The following is a 17,075-nucleotide window of genomic DNA, read 5'->3' on the forward strand; positions in this document are numbered from 1 at the left end:
GAGGCATGGAATTGAGGGTGATTTAGCAGCTTGGATTAGAAACTGGAAGAAGGCAGCGAGTGGTGGTTGATTCAGTCTGGAGTCCACAAGGATGTTTTGAGACCACTGCTGTTTGTCATTTTTATAACTGACTTAGACGCAGGCATAGGTGGACAGATTAGTAAATTTGCAGATGACACTAAAGTCGGTGGAGTATTGGACAGTTTGGAAGAATGTTATAGGTTGCAGGGGGAAATTTGGATAAACTGCAGAATTGGGCTGAGAGGTGGAAAATGGAGTTCAATGAAGCTAAATGTGAGGTGATGCACTTTGGGAAGAATAACAGGATGGCAGAGTAGTTGGCCAATGGAAAGATTCTTGGTAGTGTGGATGTGCAGAGGGATCTTGCAGTGCATGTGCGTAACTCCCTGAAAGTTGCAACCCAGGTGGATAGTGCTGGTAAGAAGGCACACGGTGTATTCGGTTTCATTGGTAGAGGGACGGAATTCCGGAACCGCAATATCACACTGCAACTATACAAAACACTGGTGCAGCCACCCTTGGAATATTGTGTACAGTTCTGGTCGCCCCATTACAGAAAGGATGTGGAAGCATTGGAAAAGGTGAAGAGCAGATTTACCAGGATGTTGCCTGGTCTGGGGGGGGGGGGACGGTCTTATGAGGAAAGGCTGATAGACTTGGGTCTTTTCTCATTGGAAAGAAGGCGGCTTAAGGGGGGATTTGATAGAGACATACAAGATGATCAGAGGATTAGATATGGTAGACAGTGAAAGACTCTTTCCAAAGATGGTGACGTCAGCTTGTACGAGAGGGCATAACTACAAATTGAGGGGTGATAGATTAAAGACAGATGTCAGAGGCAAGTTCTTTTTGCAGAGAGCGGTAAGGACGTGAATGCCCTACCTGCTAAGGTAGTCAACTCAGCCACATTAGGGAGATTTAAACATTCCTTAGATAAGTGCATGGTTGTTTTTCAGATAGTGTAGGGGGACAAGCTGAGAATAGTTCACAGGTCAGCGCAACATCGAGGGCCTGTTCTGCGCTGGATTCTTCTATGTTCTATGTTCTAAACTTAGTGCAGGAGGTGGAAAGAAATGAGCAGCTTTAAAACTACTCTTGGAGCTCAAAGCTTTCAATGAAAGTCTGAGCCCGGTGTTAAGTTCAGGTAACCTTTATTGCAACCCAAACTTTGGTACAACTTCAGATCCCCCCAGCAAAAAGGCAGAGAAAAAGTAGTTGCTTTTTGAACATGTCAAGGTGAAAGTGCACACACCACACCTCCCCTGTCCCACCCCCCTCACTGTCTTTACTATTGGGCAGCACCAAGTTGTCCCTTTGTAATCGGATCCTTGGTACAGCCGTAACCCGGAGGAAGTATTGCCTCACTCAGCAATTTCAACCCTTACCCTGTGTCCAACTAAGTTTCTCCCCGCTCATTTGCCAGTGGGGGGAGGGCAGTGTAGAGTCAACCAGACTGCTGTCGGTCTGGAGTCAAGTGTAGGCCAGACTAGGTAAAGGGTGCAGCTGGAACGACTGAGTGAATCCTTTCCCACAATTGCGGTTCCCTTCCCTAACAAGGGAGAGAGATGGGGGCTTTCTCCACCCCCGCCTCCCCCAACCCCCTCCCTGAAACGGTCTCATCGTTAGATTCCGAACTCCACATTTCTGACAGAATACCAATTCTGCCATCTGTCGTGGCGGGATTCGAACCCGGGAGTCCCCGGAACCGGGCTGATAGTCCAATCGATAATGGCCCTTGGCCGTCACTCCTTCAATCCCCCTGCGATGGCATGTGAACTCGCTGGTGTTTCCGCAGGTGGGAGGAGTAGGTGAAGCCCTTCCCGCACTGAGAGCAGGTGAACGGCCTCTCCCCTGTGTGTATCCGCTGGTGCCTCAGCAGGGTGGAGGATGTGCTGAAAGCCTTCCCACACTCTGGGCAGCTGAAGGGCCTCTCCCCCGTGTGGACCCGCTGGTGGCTCCGCAGGTTGGAGGAGCAGGTAAAGCCCTTCCCACACTGAGAGCAGGTGAATGGCCTCTCCCCCGTGTGGACATGCTGGTGGGTCAGCAGGGTGGAGGAACTGCTGAAGGCCTTCCCACACTTGGGGCAGCTGAAGGGCCTCTCCCCCGTGTGGACACGCTGGTGGGTCAGCAGGGTGGTGGCCTGGGTAAAGGCCTTCCCACACTCGGGGCAGTTGAAGGGCCTCTCCCCTGTGTGGATCTGCTGGTGCCTCATCAGGGAGGAGATGTGGCTAAAGGCCTTCCCGCAATCAGGGCAGCTGAAGGGCCTCTGTCCTGTGTGGACATGCCGGTGACTCCGCAGAGTGGAGGAATCGCTGAAGGCCTTCCCACACTCGGGGCAGCTGAAGGGCTTTTCCCCCGTGTGGACACGCTGGTGGCTCAGCAGGGTGGAGGAATAGCTGAAGGCCTTCCCACACTCAGGGCATCTGAACGGCCTCTCACCTGTGTGGACCCGCTGGTGGGCCAACAGGGCAGAGAAAAACACGAAGGCCTTCCCACACTCGGGACAGCAGAAAGGCCTTTCCCCAGTGTGGTCCTGCTGGTGGGCCAGCAGGTGGGAGGAATGTCTGAAGGCCTTCCCGCAGTCGGTGCAGGGGAATGGCCTCTCCCCGGTGTGACTGCGCCGATGAGTCTCCAGGGCAGACGGGAAACGGAAGCCTTTCCCACAGTCGCCACACTTCCACGGTTTCTCCACGGGCGGGATTCCTCAGGTTTCTCCATGGCCACAGCTTCAGCTGCACACAAACACGTGTAGAGCCCTCCCTGCCGTGAAATCCCTTTTCCAGGCCGTATCACGGTTTCAGTCTCCACGCACAGTGCGCTGCAACAGTGGGGTCTCTCGTCCAGTCCCACCTGATGCTGAAAACATACTCAAACAGGAACCAAAAAGCTTTGATCCCTCTCACAGAAATCACGGTCGAAAATGTTTGCTGGCCCCAGTGGATTGAGCGACCGTCAGACATTGACATCAAAGTGAGGACCGGAGATGCTGGAGAGTTAGTTGAAAAATGTGGCACTGGAAAAGCACAGCAGGTCAGGCAGCATCCGAGGAGCAGGAGGGTCAATATTTCGGGCATAAGCCCTTCATCTGTTGATTTTGAAATTTTCCTCTTCAAATCTTCAAAAACTCTGTCAGAATAGATTACAAAGCTCATCACTGCCAGTGCAGGGTAGAAATTCTGAACAAGCAATTCTACTTTTTGCAGAATATTCTTTTATTTTGTTATATCACAAAATTGAAAGCACCATCCCACTCTCTCTCCCCTTCTGTTCTCACTCCACTCTAATTCTCCTCATCAGGATCTTACAGGGACGGAAAAGCAAAAAAAATGTCAAGACATGACTCCTCCCTGCCACCAACCAGACTCATTCCTCCCATTGACCAACCAGGTGGTACCCTCTAACTGTCTCGACCTATCCCTACTTCACCACCACCCCCTTTTATCTGCAGCTTCTGCACCCAGCCCCCGATACACCCGATACGTCGACTTCTCCACCATCTGATGCCTCCTGCCGAACTATTTTGCCAATTGAGATACAGACTTGGATCAATGTTTCCGGAGTCTGTCCCTTCCGAATTCACTCTCTTTCCTTTCAGCTGCTGAAAGTCAACAATTGAATCACAGAATGAAAAAAGATGGAAAAGGGAGCGAGATAAGAGAGTGCCGTACTCACATATCTGGGACACAGGAAGGAATCTGCAGTCGGGGTAAAGCTCAATCTTTACTCAGAGAGAGAGGATCAGGAGTCGCAGCTTGAGAAATTCATGGTCCAACTTCCGCATTCAGACAATGGACTGGCTCTGATTGGCAGGAGGACCAGTCTCCTTCCAGTCCTCCAATGCTGCCTATTGGTCAATCAAAAGAATGTCTCGCGCCTTTTTTGCGTTTTGCGATGAGCATGCCCAGTGTTTTGCTGACACTGGCCAGCATGCGCACTGCGTTGCTGACACCGGCAAACATGCGCAGTATGCTCTACGGGGATGGTGTTACTGACAGATTTTAAGTGTCCAAATGCCCACAGGGGAAAAAATATAGAGCCACAATTTTTGTCCCCCCTATGGCTCGGTATTTTATTCCTTTTGCATTTTGTCTGGCTGCTCAATTTTTTAATGTTTTTTTTTCCCTTGTTGTGGGGGCAAGACGCCGAGACCAGAACTGGAGGGCATAGATTTAGGGTGAGAGGGGAAAGATTTCTGAGTGTCCTAAGGGGCAATCTTTTTGCACAGAGGATGGTATGTATATGGAATGAGCTGCCAGAGGAAGTGGTGGAGGCTGGTACAATTACATTTTTTAAAATGCATCTGGATGCGGATATGAATAGAAAAGATTCAGAGGGGTCGGGGGCAAATGCTGGGAAATGGGTCATTAGATTAATTTAGGACATCTGGTCGGTGTGGACCGAAGGGTTTGTTTCTGTGCTCGACAACTCTGAGCCTATTTTTAGATAGTATGGAAAATAAAGAACATGAAAGCATGGGAAGGGTTAGAGCATGGAGACCACTGCCGGTTTGTTGCAAAGGATAGTGGAAAGCTCTTACACGAATTACCAGAGTAAGGTTGAGGCTGAAAGGTCACTATGGCAAGATTAGATAACAGTCAGTAAAGTTAGCCTCACCTGCTAAATATGATTGACAGGATTGGGACAATAAATATTTGGGACATGACATTAAATATCTAATTAATAATTAGTAGAGTCAGCCTGCTTGAAACTTTATTGCTGGAACAGCACAGCAGGTCAGGCAGCATCCAGGGAACAGGAGATTCGACGTTCCGGGCACAGGCCACGTCGAATCTCCTGTTCCCTGGATGCTGCCTGACCTGCTGTGCTGTTCCAGCAATAAAGTTTCAACTTTGATCTCCAGCATCTGCAGACCTCACTTTCTCCTCAGCCTGCTTGAGACTATTGATAATAAATATCTAATCATGACATTAGGAAAATATTAAGTAGGGTCTGGAATGCAAGACCATTGTTCCAAAAGCTGACACTAAATCTCTAACCGTGACATTAGAATAACATTAAGTAGAATGTAGGAAAAACTATAAGGGCGCAACTAAAGAGATAATGGGAACTAACATCATGGTTTATTGTATAGCTAGCGTGAGGTACTTTTCATTAATATAGTTGAACATGCTGATTAGCTAACAAACACACTGCTGAGCTGGAGACAGTGCTGCCCCCTCTGTCCAGGAGTAAATGCTGGAAAGGTGGTATTGTTCATAGGGAGGAGGATGGTCTCCGGCTACACTCTGATATCTATCAGCTAGTAAATGGGGCAGAACTATGGAATTTAATCTGCAGGCAGTTTGGGAAATTTAATAAGGGAAGGAAGTAAGCAATAAATAGTAGATCCCTACAGAGTGCAGAGGAACAAAGGGTCCTTGCTGTCCAAGTTCAGAGATCCCCGAAGGTATCGGTACAGGTAAAACGGGGGATGAGGAAGGCAGAGATTTGTACTTTTTCACATAGAGGGTGGTGCGTGTGTGCAATGAGCTGCTAGAGGAAGTGGTGGAAGTTGGCACAAATACAATTTTTAAAAGGCAGCTGGATGGATATGTGAATAGGCAGAGTTTAGAGGAATATGGGCAAGTGCTGGTAAATAGGATAGATTAATTTCGGATATCTATTCAGCATGGACGAGATGGACTGTTTCTGTGCTGTACAGCTCTATGGCCATCCACCTCATTTTGAAATGTTTTGGAACACCCTCTTAGGGTTCAGAGTGTGCCAGGACCTGACACCTCCCTCCTCACGTCTCCTGTGTATTTTAAATCAATAGTACCGTTTGCATGTTACTGGGTTAGTACTTTAAACACACAGACACATACAATATAATCAGAATTTCTATTCGGTACAGACAGTGATGACTTGTTTCAACTTTGCTAACAGGATATCAGATCTGCAGACAGAAATCTTGGAAGAAATTCCAAAACAAGATCTGACAGGGTCACTCAATATCATTGGGGGGGGGGGGTTGAATCTGGAAACAGAAATTCGACCTGCTTCAAAAGGAACTGGACATCAATGTGAGCAGAGAAGCACTCAGAGAGGAACACACCAGTGAACGGAGCTTTATCTGGTTACACAGAATGAGTGTATGTGTCCCAGTGAACTGACAATGGGAAGGAGCTTTAACCAGTTACACAGACAGAGAGGGGCTGGGGCATTTATTTTACCCCTGGAGCATCAGTGCCTGAGGGGTGACCTTAGAGAGGTTTATAAAATCGTGAGGGGCATAGACAGGGCAAATAGCCTAAGTCTTTTCCCCCCAGGGTGGGGGAGTCAAAAACTAGAAGGCATAGGTTTAAGGTGAGAAGGGAAAGATTTAAAAGGGGCCTAAGGGACAACTTTTCATGCAGAGGGTTGTGCAGGTATAGAATGAACTGCCAGAGGAAGTGGTGGGTACAATTGCAATGTTTAAGAGGCGTTTGGTTGGGTATATGAATAGGAAGGGTTTGGAGGGATATGGGCTGGGTGCTGCCAGAGGGGATTAGATTGGGTTGGGATATCTGGTCGGCATGGGTGGGTTGGATGAAAGGTTTGTTTCCATGCTGTACATCTCTATGACTAGCACTCGGAGCATGGCTCCTTCATCACGTGATAGTGGAGAATAAAATCATAAGGCACAGAATGGATGGAAAAACATTACAGTGCACTGAAATGATATATTGAAAAACCCTGGATTGTTAAGTCTTTCATCTTTTAGTATGGGCTGCTTGTATCATTCATTTGTAAATCGCGGAATTTCCTGAAAGACATCTTCTTGAAATGACTCAAGGTTTTATAACAAAAGGTGACATCTCAGCTCTGACAACGCATTAAAGGTGTGAAGTCAGAATCTGTCTGTATCCCAATCAGACTGGTTCTATTTCCAACGTGGAATTTACAAAATATTACATGGATTGACTGCCTGTACATTATGCATTTTTTGAGAAAAATAGAATGTATCTGCAAATACAAATTCACCCCCATGGATGTGTATGTGTGTGAATGAGACAGAGAAAAGTCTATTTCATGCTGTATATCCCGATGTCTACTCGACAACAGATGCTTTAATTCTGCTGGTGTAAATATTGTTATAAATCATAGCTGGGTATGAATAATTAGATGTTAGGGTGAGAGAATGCCTCAAGAGCGGCACTATAAGAATCGTGGGAGAGCCCTATTTCTGGTTTACTTCCCCATGAACAAACATTAAGCATGAGCATTTATTTATTTCTAATTTTGTTCTGTTTTTCTTGTTTGATTCCCCGCTAGGACTACTCTCTGTGTCTGGGGATGGTTGACAGGCTGGGAGATTGTGGCTTGGGTCTTGAATAATTGAATGTTTTATTGTTCCAGAAGGTGTAGGGGTGTGGGGTCAAGGCTTCAGCAGAAATCTAGCAGAGCAGAGAATAGACCAATATCTGACTCTGTGAGAACAGGGACATCCCAGAGGACAGAGAAATCAGGACCTGAATCCAAGCTGACACCTGTGATTAGTGCTTTGATGAGCAGCGTCAAGCCTCTACCTTCACCTAGCTTCCCATTTGACGACTACCTCGATATTCAGGATCCAATCCTTGTCATCCTGAAGCCATGCCTCTGTAAGGAGTCTCAGATCATAATTATTCTCTTCAATGTGTGCAGTCAATTTTGTTACAATGCACACCATTCAGAAACATCGTTTTTAGTTTCAAGTTTTGTGACCTTCAGAATCCAGTTTTGATTGTTGGTACATTTACTCACCTTGTCCCTTTCTATCGTTCTCAAGAGACAGGAGAGTTTGTTTTTGTGAATGAGCAGTTGTAGCGCGAGGTGGCTGTTGCTTGGTGACGGTGAGGCTCACCTGCCCCGGCCCCGCCCATCCCCCGGCCCCGCCCCGCCTACCCCCGGCCCGGCCCCGCCCATCCCCCGGCCCGGCCCGTCCCCCCGGCCCCGCCCATCCCCCGTGCAGACGTCACGCGGGGCCGAAGGCGGTTGGGAGGAGAAGTCGCTCGAGCGAGGAAGCGGCGGGAGGGCGGCCGTTAGGAAAATGGCGCCGCGCGGCCCGGGGCAGACACCCGTCACTGGCCGCCGCCGCCTTCCTGGCGCAGCTGCTGTGTCACGGCCACACCGGCCGGCTGTACAGCAGCCAGGAGCCGGTGAGCATTCTGGAGGCGGATGGGGTTAAGGGCCTGCTTGGGAACTCGTCGGCCGCCGGGGTGGTGGAGTTCTACTGGTCGTGGGGCGGCCCCTGTGTCAACTATGGGGCCACCTGGAAGGTACTGGGCCCGGGACGTGAAAGGTGAGGCAGGTTGTGGGGGGGACGGAGGGGAAGGAATGTGGGGCCTGTCCTGTCATAGTGACATTTTACACTCACTTTCCATCGGCTTTTACTGGCGCTTGTGCTGTTTGCCCCCTCACTGTGTGTTTTAATCCTTGTGCTGTTTGCCCCTCACTGTGTGTTTAATCCTTGTGCTGTTTGCCCCTCACTGTGTGTTTAATCCTTGTGCTGTTTGCCCCTCACTGTGTGTTTAATCCTTGTGCTGTTTCCCCCTCACTGTGTGTTTAATCCTTGTGCTGTTTGCCCCTCACTGTGTGTTTAATCCTTGTGCTGTTTGCCCCTCACTGTGTGTTTTAATCCTTGTGCTGTTTGCCCCTCACTGTGTGTTTTAATCCTTGTGCTGTTTGCCCCTCACTGTGTGTTTTAATCCTTGTGCTGTTTGCCCCTCACTGTGTGTTTTAATCCTTGTGCTGTTTGCCCCTCACTGTGTGTTTTAATCCTTGTGCTGTTTGCCCCTCACTGTGTGTTTTAATCCTTGTGCTGTTTGCCCCTCACTGTGTGTTTAATCCTTGTGCTGTTTGCCCCTCACTGTGTGTTTAATCCTTGTGCTGTTTCCCCCTCACTGTGTGTTTAATCCTTGTGCTGTTTCCCCCTCACTGTGTGTTTAATCCTTGTGCTGTTTGCCCTTTGCTGTTACTTGTGCAATTGCTGAGGGTAGTGTGTAAATACTAGTGAAGGATACTATGCACCAGCATGTACATGTTCCTCAGTCATTGAAGGGGCAGGACCTGTTGAGAATGGTTAGTAAAGCATGTGGTGCACTGAGCCTTGTTAACATGGATATAGTTTGTTATTTGGAAAAGTAGACTTTTTATTATTCAGAGTCATAGAGATGTACAGCACGGAAACAGACCCATTCGGTCCAACCTGTCCATGCCAACCAGATATCCTAAATTAATCTAGTCCCCTTTGCCAGCACTTGACTCATATCCCTCTAAACCCTTCCTATTCAGATACCCAGCCAGATACCTTTCAAATGCTGTAATTATACCGGCTTCCACTACTTCCTCTGGCAGCTCATTCCATACTTGCACCACCCTCTGCATGGAAACGTTGCCCCTCAGTTACCTTTGTGGTCTCACCCTAAACCTATGCCCTCTAGTTGTGAATCTCACCCCAACACTGAGGAAAAGACTTAAACATTGAGCAGCTACACAAATGCAAAAGCAATCAAATATCGAGCCACAGGGGGGAAAAAACCTCATCTTCTGTCTGAGCAGTCAGGCAGAACGGCTGTACCCTTTTTGTTAGCCGATAGGCATTTGGAAACTTAAAATCTGTCAATAACACCAGCATTGCTACCGTGCATATTGTGTACACTCCTCAGTGTCAACAAGCAGGGCACATGTTTGCCGGTGTCACCAAAACATTGGGCATGTTCCTTGCTGTCAGCACAAAAGGGGCGAGACCTCCCTTGATGGACAAATAAGGAGGACCGGAGGGAGAATGGTCCTCCTGCCTTTCGGAGCTCCCCTATTGGTGAATGTGGAAGTTGGACCATGAGGTTCTGAAGCTCCTGCTCCTCCTCTCTCTGAATGAAGATTGAGCTTCACCTCAGACTGCAACTTCTTTCCTCTGTCCAACATCTGATAGTACCCACTCTCTTTTCTCACCCCCATTTCCATTTACGTTTCATTCTGAGGTTCAGTTGTTGACTTGGAGCAACTGAAAGGAATGGGAGTGAATCCAGTGAGGGGACAGAGTCTGGAAAAGTTAGTCCAGGCCTTTGTTCTCAATTAGCAAAATAGACAGGCAGGAGACTGAAAGAACTCGGCAAACTACGCAGTATCAGAAGGTGGAGAAGTGTAACCCTTGTTCAGGATTGGGGGTGGATATAGGGAGAGCTGTGGAACAAAGATGTGCTGGGGGCAGGGTATTGAAGTGGGGATAGGTAGAGACAGGTCGAGTGTACAATAGACAATAGGTGCAGGAGTAGGCTATTCTGCCCTTCGAGCCAGCACCACCATTCATTGTGATAATGGCTGATCATCCTCAATCAGTATTCTGTTCCTGCCTTATCCCATAACCTGGTACGACCTAATTGGTGACTGGGAGGAAGGAATCTAGTTGGCAGGGAAGAGTGGAAGGGGCTGGGAAGTGTGTTGGGGGATGGGATGGGAGATTATTTGAAATTGGAGAACTCAGTGTTGAGTCCTCAGGGCTGTGGACTGCTCAGTCAGAAGATGAGGTTTTGTTCCTCCATTTTGTGGTTTGATTTGTTGTGGCAATTGAGGAAGCCAAAGATAGTCATGTCAGAAGGGGAGTGGGAAGGGGCATTAAAATGGGTGGAGATTGGGAAGTCAGCTCAGCCTCTGCGGACCCGGCTGTGATGCTCAGCAAACCGTTCCCCAAGTTTACACTCGGTCTCCCCGATGTAGAGAAGACCACAATTGGCAAAGCACAGCGGGTCAAGCAGCATCCGAGCAGTAGGACAGTCGAACGTTTGGGCATGAACCCTTCATCAGGAATGATGCGTGGGTGTTCAGAGGGGCATCAGTGTCCTTCTGTGCCAGTTGTCAGACAGGTGCAGCAGGCAATGAGCAAGGCAAGTGGTGTATTAGCAAGAGGAATTAAGTTCAGAAGTGGGGATGTCTTCTTGCAGTTAGGGGGTCATTGAATATATTCAAGGCTGAGTTCATCTGATTTTTATGTGAATGTTTATGGGGAAGGCAAGAAAATGGTTTTAAGACTAGTATAGAACCAAGTTACAGAGCCATGCAGCACAGAAACAGCTCCTTCAGTCCAACTAGTCCATGCTGTTCTCAAACTAAACCAGTCCCACCTGCCAGTGTTTTGGCCCATATCCCTCCAAACCTTTCCTATTCATGAACTTATCCAAATGTCTTTTAAACGTCGTTACTGTACCTGCATCCACCACTTCCTCTAGACATTTAGTCCACATGTGACCCACTCTGTAGAAAACAAATTGTGCCCTTCAAGTCTTTTTAAAATCTCTTTCTCCTGTCACCATCAAAATTTGCTCCCTAATCTTGAAACCCCAACCCTCAGGGAAGGACACCCGTCGTTCACCTCATCTCTCCCCTCATGATTTTAAAAACCTTGATAAGGTCACATCTCCACCTCCTATATGCCAGTGAAAAAGTCCCAGCCCATCTACCTAGATGCAGGTAGATCCATATCCAGTCATGATCGGTTCAATGCTGGTCCCAATTCTCTCTCACGGTGTCCAGGACTGCAAGAGACCACAAGACATAGGAGCAGAAATTAGGCCACCAGGTCTGCTCATTCCATTCTATCGTGGCTGATAAGTTTCTCAGTTATATTCTTCCGCTATAAGCAAAGTGAAAATGGAGGGAGTGAGTGTGGGATGGAGATTTTCAGCTTCCAGGGAATAAGAGAGGAAAGAGTTCACTATAAATTAGAATCTATGGGATCGACTGATGAGCCGAGGAGTGTCAGTTGCAGTTTAATTTCGAGAAATCAGAAGTTTGCATTTTGGTTAAGCAATCCAGGCAGGACTGACACAGTTAGGGGAGTGTTGTAGAATAAAGAGACTTTGGAATGCTAGAGTCTCAGGTGGACAGATTAGTGAAGGCGGCGTTTGGTTTGCTTTCCTTCATTGCTCATAGCATTGAGTATCGGAGTTGTGCGAACATGTTATACACACTTCCCACTCGAACGTGTTATCTAACTGCTTAACTGTTTTTAGTGAATATAATCCAAACCTCCTGCTGCTGCCATAACGTGGTTTGTTTGGAAGCCCTAGCTTTCGGAGTGATTAGATTTATTTTATTACTTAGTGTGGAAACAAGCCCTTCAGCCCAAACCAACCCTTAGAAGAGCCACCCACCCGGACCCATTCCCCAACATTTACTCCTTCACCTAACACTACAGGCAAATTAGCGTGGCCACTTCATCTAACCTGCACATCTTTGGACTGTGGGAGGAAACCCAAGCAGACACGGGGAGAATGTGCAAACTCCACACTGACAGTTGCCCGAGGTGGGAATTGAACCCGAATCTCTGGCGCTCTGAAGTGCTGCTGCTGCTTCAGGTGGTTGTGGAGAATAAGATCATGATTAGACTATTTATAACCAACGGAGTCCAGTTCATGGAGATGTGATACATTAAACAATTTAGATTAAATCTTCCATCTTTTAGAATGGGGTTCTGTTCTTTGGTATGTTAATCCCAGAACCTGTTTTCAGTGACTTTCTCAAGAACGTAATTTAAATGCAGAGGTTTTATATCAAAAATGTCAGGCTGACTCGACATTGGGACCCAGACAGAATTCACACCTATTGGTGGGTAGGCTGGGACTTTTTTCACTGGAGCACAGGAGGTTGAAAGGTGAAGGTATTGGGTGCCTCATTAGCAAATTTCAGATTGATGGAATATCAGATAGTGAAGGGGACTGTCAGACGATACAGCAGAATATAGATCGGAGAGTTGGGAAGAGAAATGGCAGATGGAGTTCAATCCAGACAAATGCGAGGTGATGCATTTTGGAAGATGCAATTCAAGAGCGAGCTATACAGTAAATGGAAAGGTCCTGGGGGAAATTGATGTACAGAGAGATCTGGGTGTTCGGGTCTATAGTTCACTGAAGGTGGCAATGACTGTCAGTAGAGTGGTCAAGGCAGCATACAACACGCGTTCCATCATCTGACGGATTGAGTAAAAGAGCTGGCAGGTCATGTTAAAGTTATATAAGATTTTGGTTCGGCAGCATTTGGAATACTGTGTACAATTCCGGTCGCCAGATTTCCAAAAGGATGTGGATAATTTTGGAGAGAGTGCAGAGGAGGTTCACCAGGATGTTGCCTGTTATGGAGAGCGCTAGCTATGAGGAGAGGTTGAGTAGATTCGGATTATTTTCATTGGAAATAAGGAGGTTGAGGGGGGGTCCTGATTGAGGCCTAAAAACCATGAGGGGTGTAAACAGGGGTGGATGGGAAGAATTATTTTCCCAGAGGGGAAGACTTAATTAGGGGAGAATGTGAGGACTGCAGATGCTGGAGATCAGAGCTCGTTGGGCTGAAGGGTCTGTTCTGTGCTGTATGACTCTGTAACTGTTCTGTACTGGTCTTAAAACCATTTTACTTGCCTTCCCCCATAAACATCCACTTCATGGTTGTTCTAAAATCAGATGAACTCAGCCTTGAATATATTCAATGACCCCCGAACTGCAGGAAGACATCCCGACTTCTGAAATCAATTCCTCTTGCTCATATACCTCTTGCCTTGCTGATTGCTTGCTGCATCCGTCTGACAACTGGCAGTGACTGGTGTGGAAGGACGCTGAGGCCACTTTTTACATCCACATATCATTCCTGAGGAAGGGCTCGTGCCTGAAACGTTGATTCTCCTGCTCCACGGATGCTGTCTGACCTCCTGTACTTTTCCACTGCCACACTTTTCGACTCTCATCTCCAGGATCTGCAGTCCCGACTTTCTTCACATCCCAATATATCGCCATTTAAACAACGCACCTCCTTTCAGCAGTTATTTTTTCATAACCAAGGCTATAACCGGTTATAACCGGGAATTGAATCGCCTGGGTTCAATTCCCGCCTCAGGCGACTGAGTATGTAGAGTTTGCACGTTCTCCCCGTGTCTGCGTGGGTTTCCTCCGGGTGCTCTGGTTTCCTCCCACAGTCCAAAGATGTGCAGGTCAGGTGAGTTGGCCATGCTAAATTGACTGTAGTGTTAGGTAAGGGGTAAATGTAGGGGTATGGGTGGGTTGCGTTTCGGCGGGGCGGTGTAGACTTGTAGGGCCGAAGGGCCTGTTTCCACATTAATGTAATCCAGTCTAAACTTCACACTGTGGGACTGCATTTGCCGTGTGTTTGCCAATTGAGACACAGACCTGGACCAACGTTTCCCGACTCTGTCCCTTCCCTGGATTCACTCGCTTTCTTTTCAGTTGCTGCAAGTTAACAATTTAACCCCAGAATGAAAGAAGGAAGTTGCAGTCTGAGGTGAAGCTCTATCTGTATTTGCAGAGGAGGAGCAGCAGCAACTTCAGAACCTGATGGTCCACCTTCCGCATTCCCCGTCATCTAACACTATGGGGCAATTTAGCTTGGCCAATTCACCCTAACCCGCGCATCTTTGGACTGTGGGAGGATACCCGCGCAGACGTGGGTGGGGAATTGAACCTGGGGCTCTGGCGCTGTGAGGCAGCAGTGCTAACCACGAAAAAAAAGGAATAGGGTTGTAAGGCAGTATTTCAGGGAGCTAGGGTGGAAGCTGAGGGCTCGAACAAACAGAGTGGTTATCTCTGGTTTGTTACCCGTGCCACGTGATAGCAAGGAATAGGGAGAGATATCAGCTGAACACGTGGCTGCAAGGATGGTGCAGGAGGGAGGGTTTCAGGCTTTTGGATAATTGGTGCTCATTCTGGGAAAGGTGGGACTTGTACAAACAGGACAGTCTTCACTTTAACCAGAGGAGTACTAATATCCTGGGTGGGAAATTTGCTGGAGCTATTCGAGTGGGTTTAAAGTAGCTCAGCAGGGGGATGGGAACCGGGGGTGTAGCTGCAATGCACAGTAGGATGAGAGTAGGAAGGACAGGGACATGATTTCAGGGTCACAGGAATGTGCTGGCAGACAGCGAAGTGGTTTGAAGTGTTTCTATTTCAACGCCAGAGTATCCGCAATAAGGTAGGGGAGCTTGCAACACGGATAGGTACCTGGGACTTGGATGTTGTGGCCATTTCGGAGACATGGAGAGAGCAGGGTGAGGAATGGATGTTGCAGGTTCCAGGGTTTTGATCTTTCATTAAGAACAGCCAAGGCGGTAAAAGAGGGAGAGACGTGGACTTGTTGGTCAAGGATATTATAACGGTGGCTGACAGAACTTTTGATGAGTCCTCATCAACTGAGGTAATGTGGGCTGAGGTTTGAAACTGGAGCGGAGAGGTCACACTGCTTGGAGTTTTTTTTAGGCCTCCGCAGAGTTCCAGGGAGGTGGAAGAGAGGATTAGCAAAATTATTCTGGGTAGGAGTGAAAGGAACAGGGTGGTCATTATGGGGGACTTTAACTTCCCCAGTATGTGCAGGAGGGGCTTTCTGACACAGTATGTCGAAGGGCCGACAAAAGGGGAGGTCACACTGGATCTGGTGCTTGGTAATGAATCAGGCCAGATGTTTGATTTAGTGGAAGGTGAACACTTTGGAGAGAGTGACGATAATTCAGTTAGGTTTCATATAGCAATTTAAAGGGATAGGAACATGCCACAGGTTAAGAGTTATCGATGGGGAAAGGGCAATTATAATGCAATTAGGCAAGACTTAGGATGCATAGAATAGGGTAGCAAAATGCAGGGGATGGGGACAATTGAAATGTGGAGCTGGTTTAAGGAACAGATAAAGTGTGTCCTTGATAGGTATGTCCCTGTCAGGAGGGAAGGAAGTAATAAGGTAAGGGAACCGTGGTTTACAACAGAAATTGCATCTCTTGTAACAAAGAAGAAGGAGGCTCATGTGTTGATGAGGCAAGATGGTTCAGATGAGGCGATGGAGAGTTACAGATCAGCTCGGAAGGGTTTAAAGAGAGAGTTAAGAGCAAAGAGAGGACATGAGCAGTCTTTAACACATAAAGGAGAACCCTAAAGCTTTCTACAGGTATGTGAGGAATAAAAGGATGATTAGGGTAGGAATAGGGCCAGTCAAAGATAGAAGTGGAAGTTGAGTGTGGGCCCTGTGGAGATTGGAGAGGTATTAATGAATATCTCTCATCGGTCTTCACTCAGGAAAAGGAGAATATTGTAGAGGAGAAGAATGAGGTACGAGATATGAGACTCGAAAGGATTGAGGTTAGTGGCACACAGGTGTTATCAATTCTAGAAAAGGAGTGAAAGGAGACAAGTGCCCTGGGCCGGATGGGATTTATCCAAGGATTCTCTGGAAAGCTAGGGAGGAGAGGGCAGAGCCTTTGGCTTTGATATTTGAGTTGTCATTGTCTACCGATTTAGTACCAGAGTGGAGGATTGCAAATGTTGTGTCCTTGTTCAAGATGGGCAGCAGAGATGACCCAGGTAATTATAGACCAGTGAGCCTTACGTCTGTTGAAGGAAAGCTTTTGGAAAGGAACATTAGAGATAGGATTTATAATCATCTAGCAAGCAACAATTTGATTTCCGATAGTCAACACTGTTTCATCAAGGGCAGATCGTGTCTCATAAACCTCATTGAGTTTTTTGAGAAGGTGACCAAGCATGTAGATGAGGGTAGGGCAGTTGACGTGGTGTACATGGACCTCAGTAAAGCCTTTGATAAAGTTCCACATGGTAAGCTATTGGAGAAAATGCAGAGGCATTGGATTGAGGGTGATTTAGCAGTTTGGATTACAAACTAGCTTTCTGAAAGAAGGCAGCGAGTGGTGGTTTATGGAAAATATTCAGCCTGGAGTCCGGTTACTAGTGGTGTGCCACAAGGATCAGTTTTCAGACTACTGCGGTTTGTCATTTTTTAAATGACTTAGACACAGGCATAGGTGGATGAATTAGTAAATTTGCAGACGATACTAAAGTCGGTGGAGCCGTGGACAGTTTGGAAGAATGTTATAGGTTGCAGGGGGACTTGGATAAACTGCAGAATTGGACTGAGAGGTGGCAAATGGAGTTCAATGCAGCTAAATGTGAGGTGATTCACTTTGAGAAGAATAACAGGAAGGCAATGATCTTGGAGTCCATGTGCATAGATCCCTGAAAGTTGCCACTCAGGTGGATAGTGCTGTTAAGAAGGCATACGGGGTGTTAGGTTTCATTCGTAGAGGGATTGAG

General features: G+C 47.4%; 3 protein-coding genes across 3 annotated transcripts in view; 1 reads left to right on the forward strand and 2 right to left on the reverse strand.

Annotated features, from left to right (window-relative positions):
- LOC148144965 (uncharacterized) overlaps positions 1-17,075 on the reverse strand; it is a 104,458-nt gene that overhangs the window by 25,362 nt on the left and 62,021 nt on the right. The gene's annotated exons all lie outside the window — the stretch shown is intronic.
- The window catches only part of LOC148144966 (uncharacterized), a 33,679-nt gene continuing 17,759 nt past the window's right edge, over positions 1,156-17,075 (reverse strand). Inside the window, exon 2 of the mRNA XM_087975449.1 lies at positions 1,156-2,724. Within this exon, the coding sequence (XP_087831575.1) occupies positions 1,772-2,724 (953 nt within the window). The 3' untranslated portion in view covers positions 1,156-1,771. The remainder of the gene's footprint in view (positions 2,725-17,075) is intronic.
- Positions 7,968-17,075, forward strand: part of LOC148144967 (uncharacterized) — a 136,223-nt gene continuing 127,115 nt past the window's right edge. The window contains exon 1 of the mRNA XM_087975635.1: positions 7,968-8,284. The gene's annotated coding sequence lies outside the window, so the exon portion shown is untranslated. The remainder of the gene's footprint in view (positions 8,285-17,075) is intronic.

The sequence above is a fragment of the Chiloscyllium plagiosum genome, unplaced genomic scaffold (genome assembly GCF_037043375.1).
Source record: "Chiloscyllium plagiosum isolate Xiang-an unplaced genomic scaffold, Cpla_swu_hap1 HiC_scaffold_27, whole genome shotgun sequence".
Lineage (NCBI taxonomy): Eukaryota > Metazoa > Chordata > Chondrichthyes > Orectolobiformes > Hemiscylliidae > Chiloscyllium > Chiloscyllium plagiosum.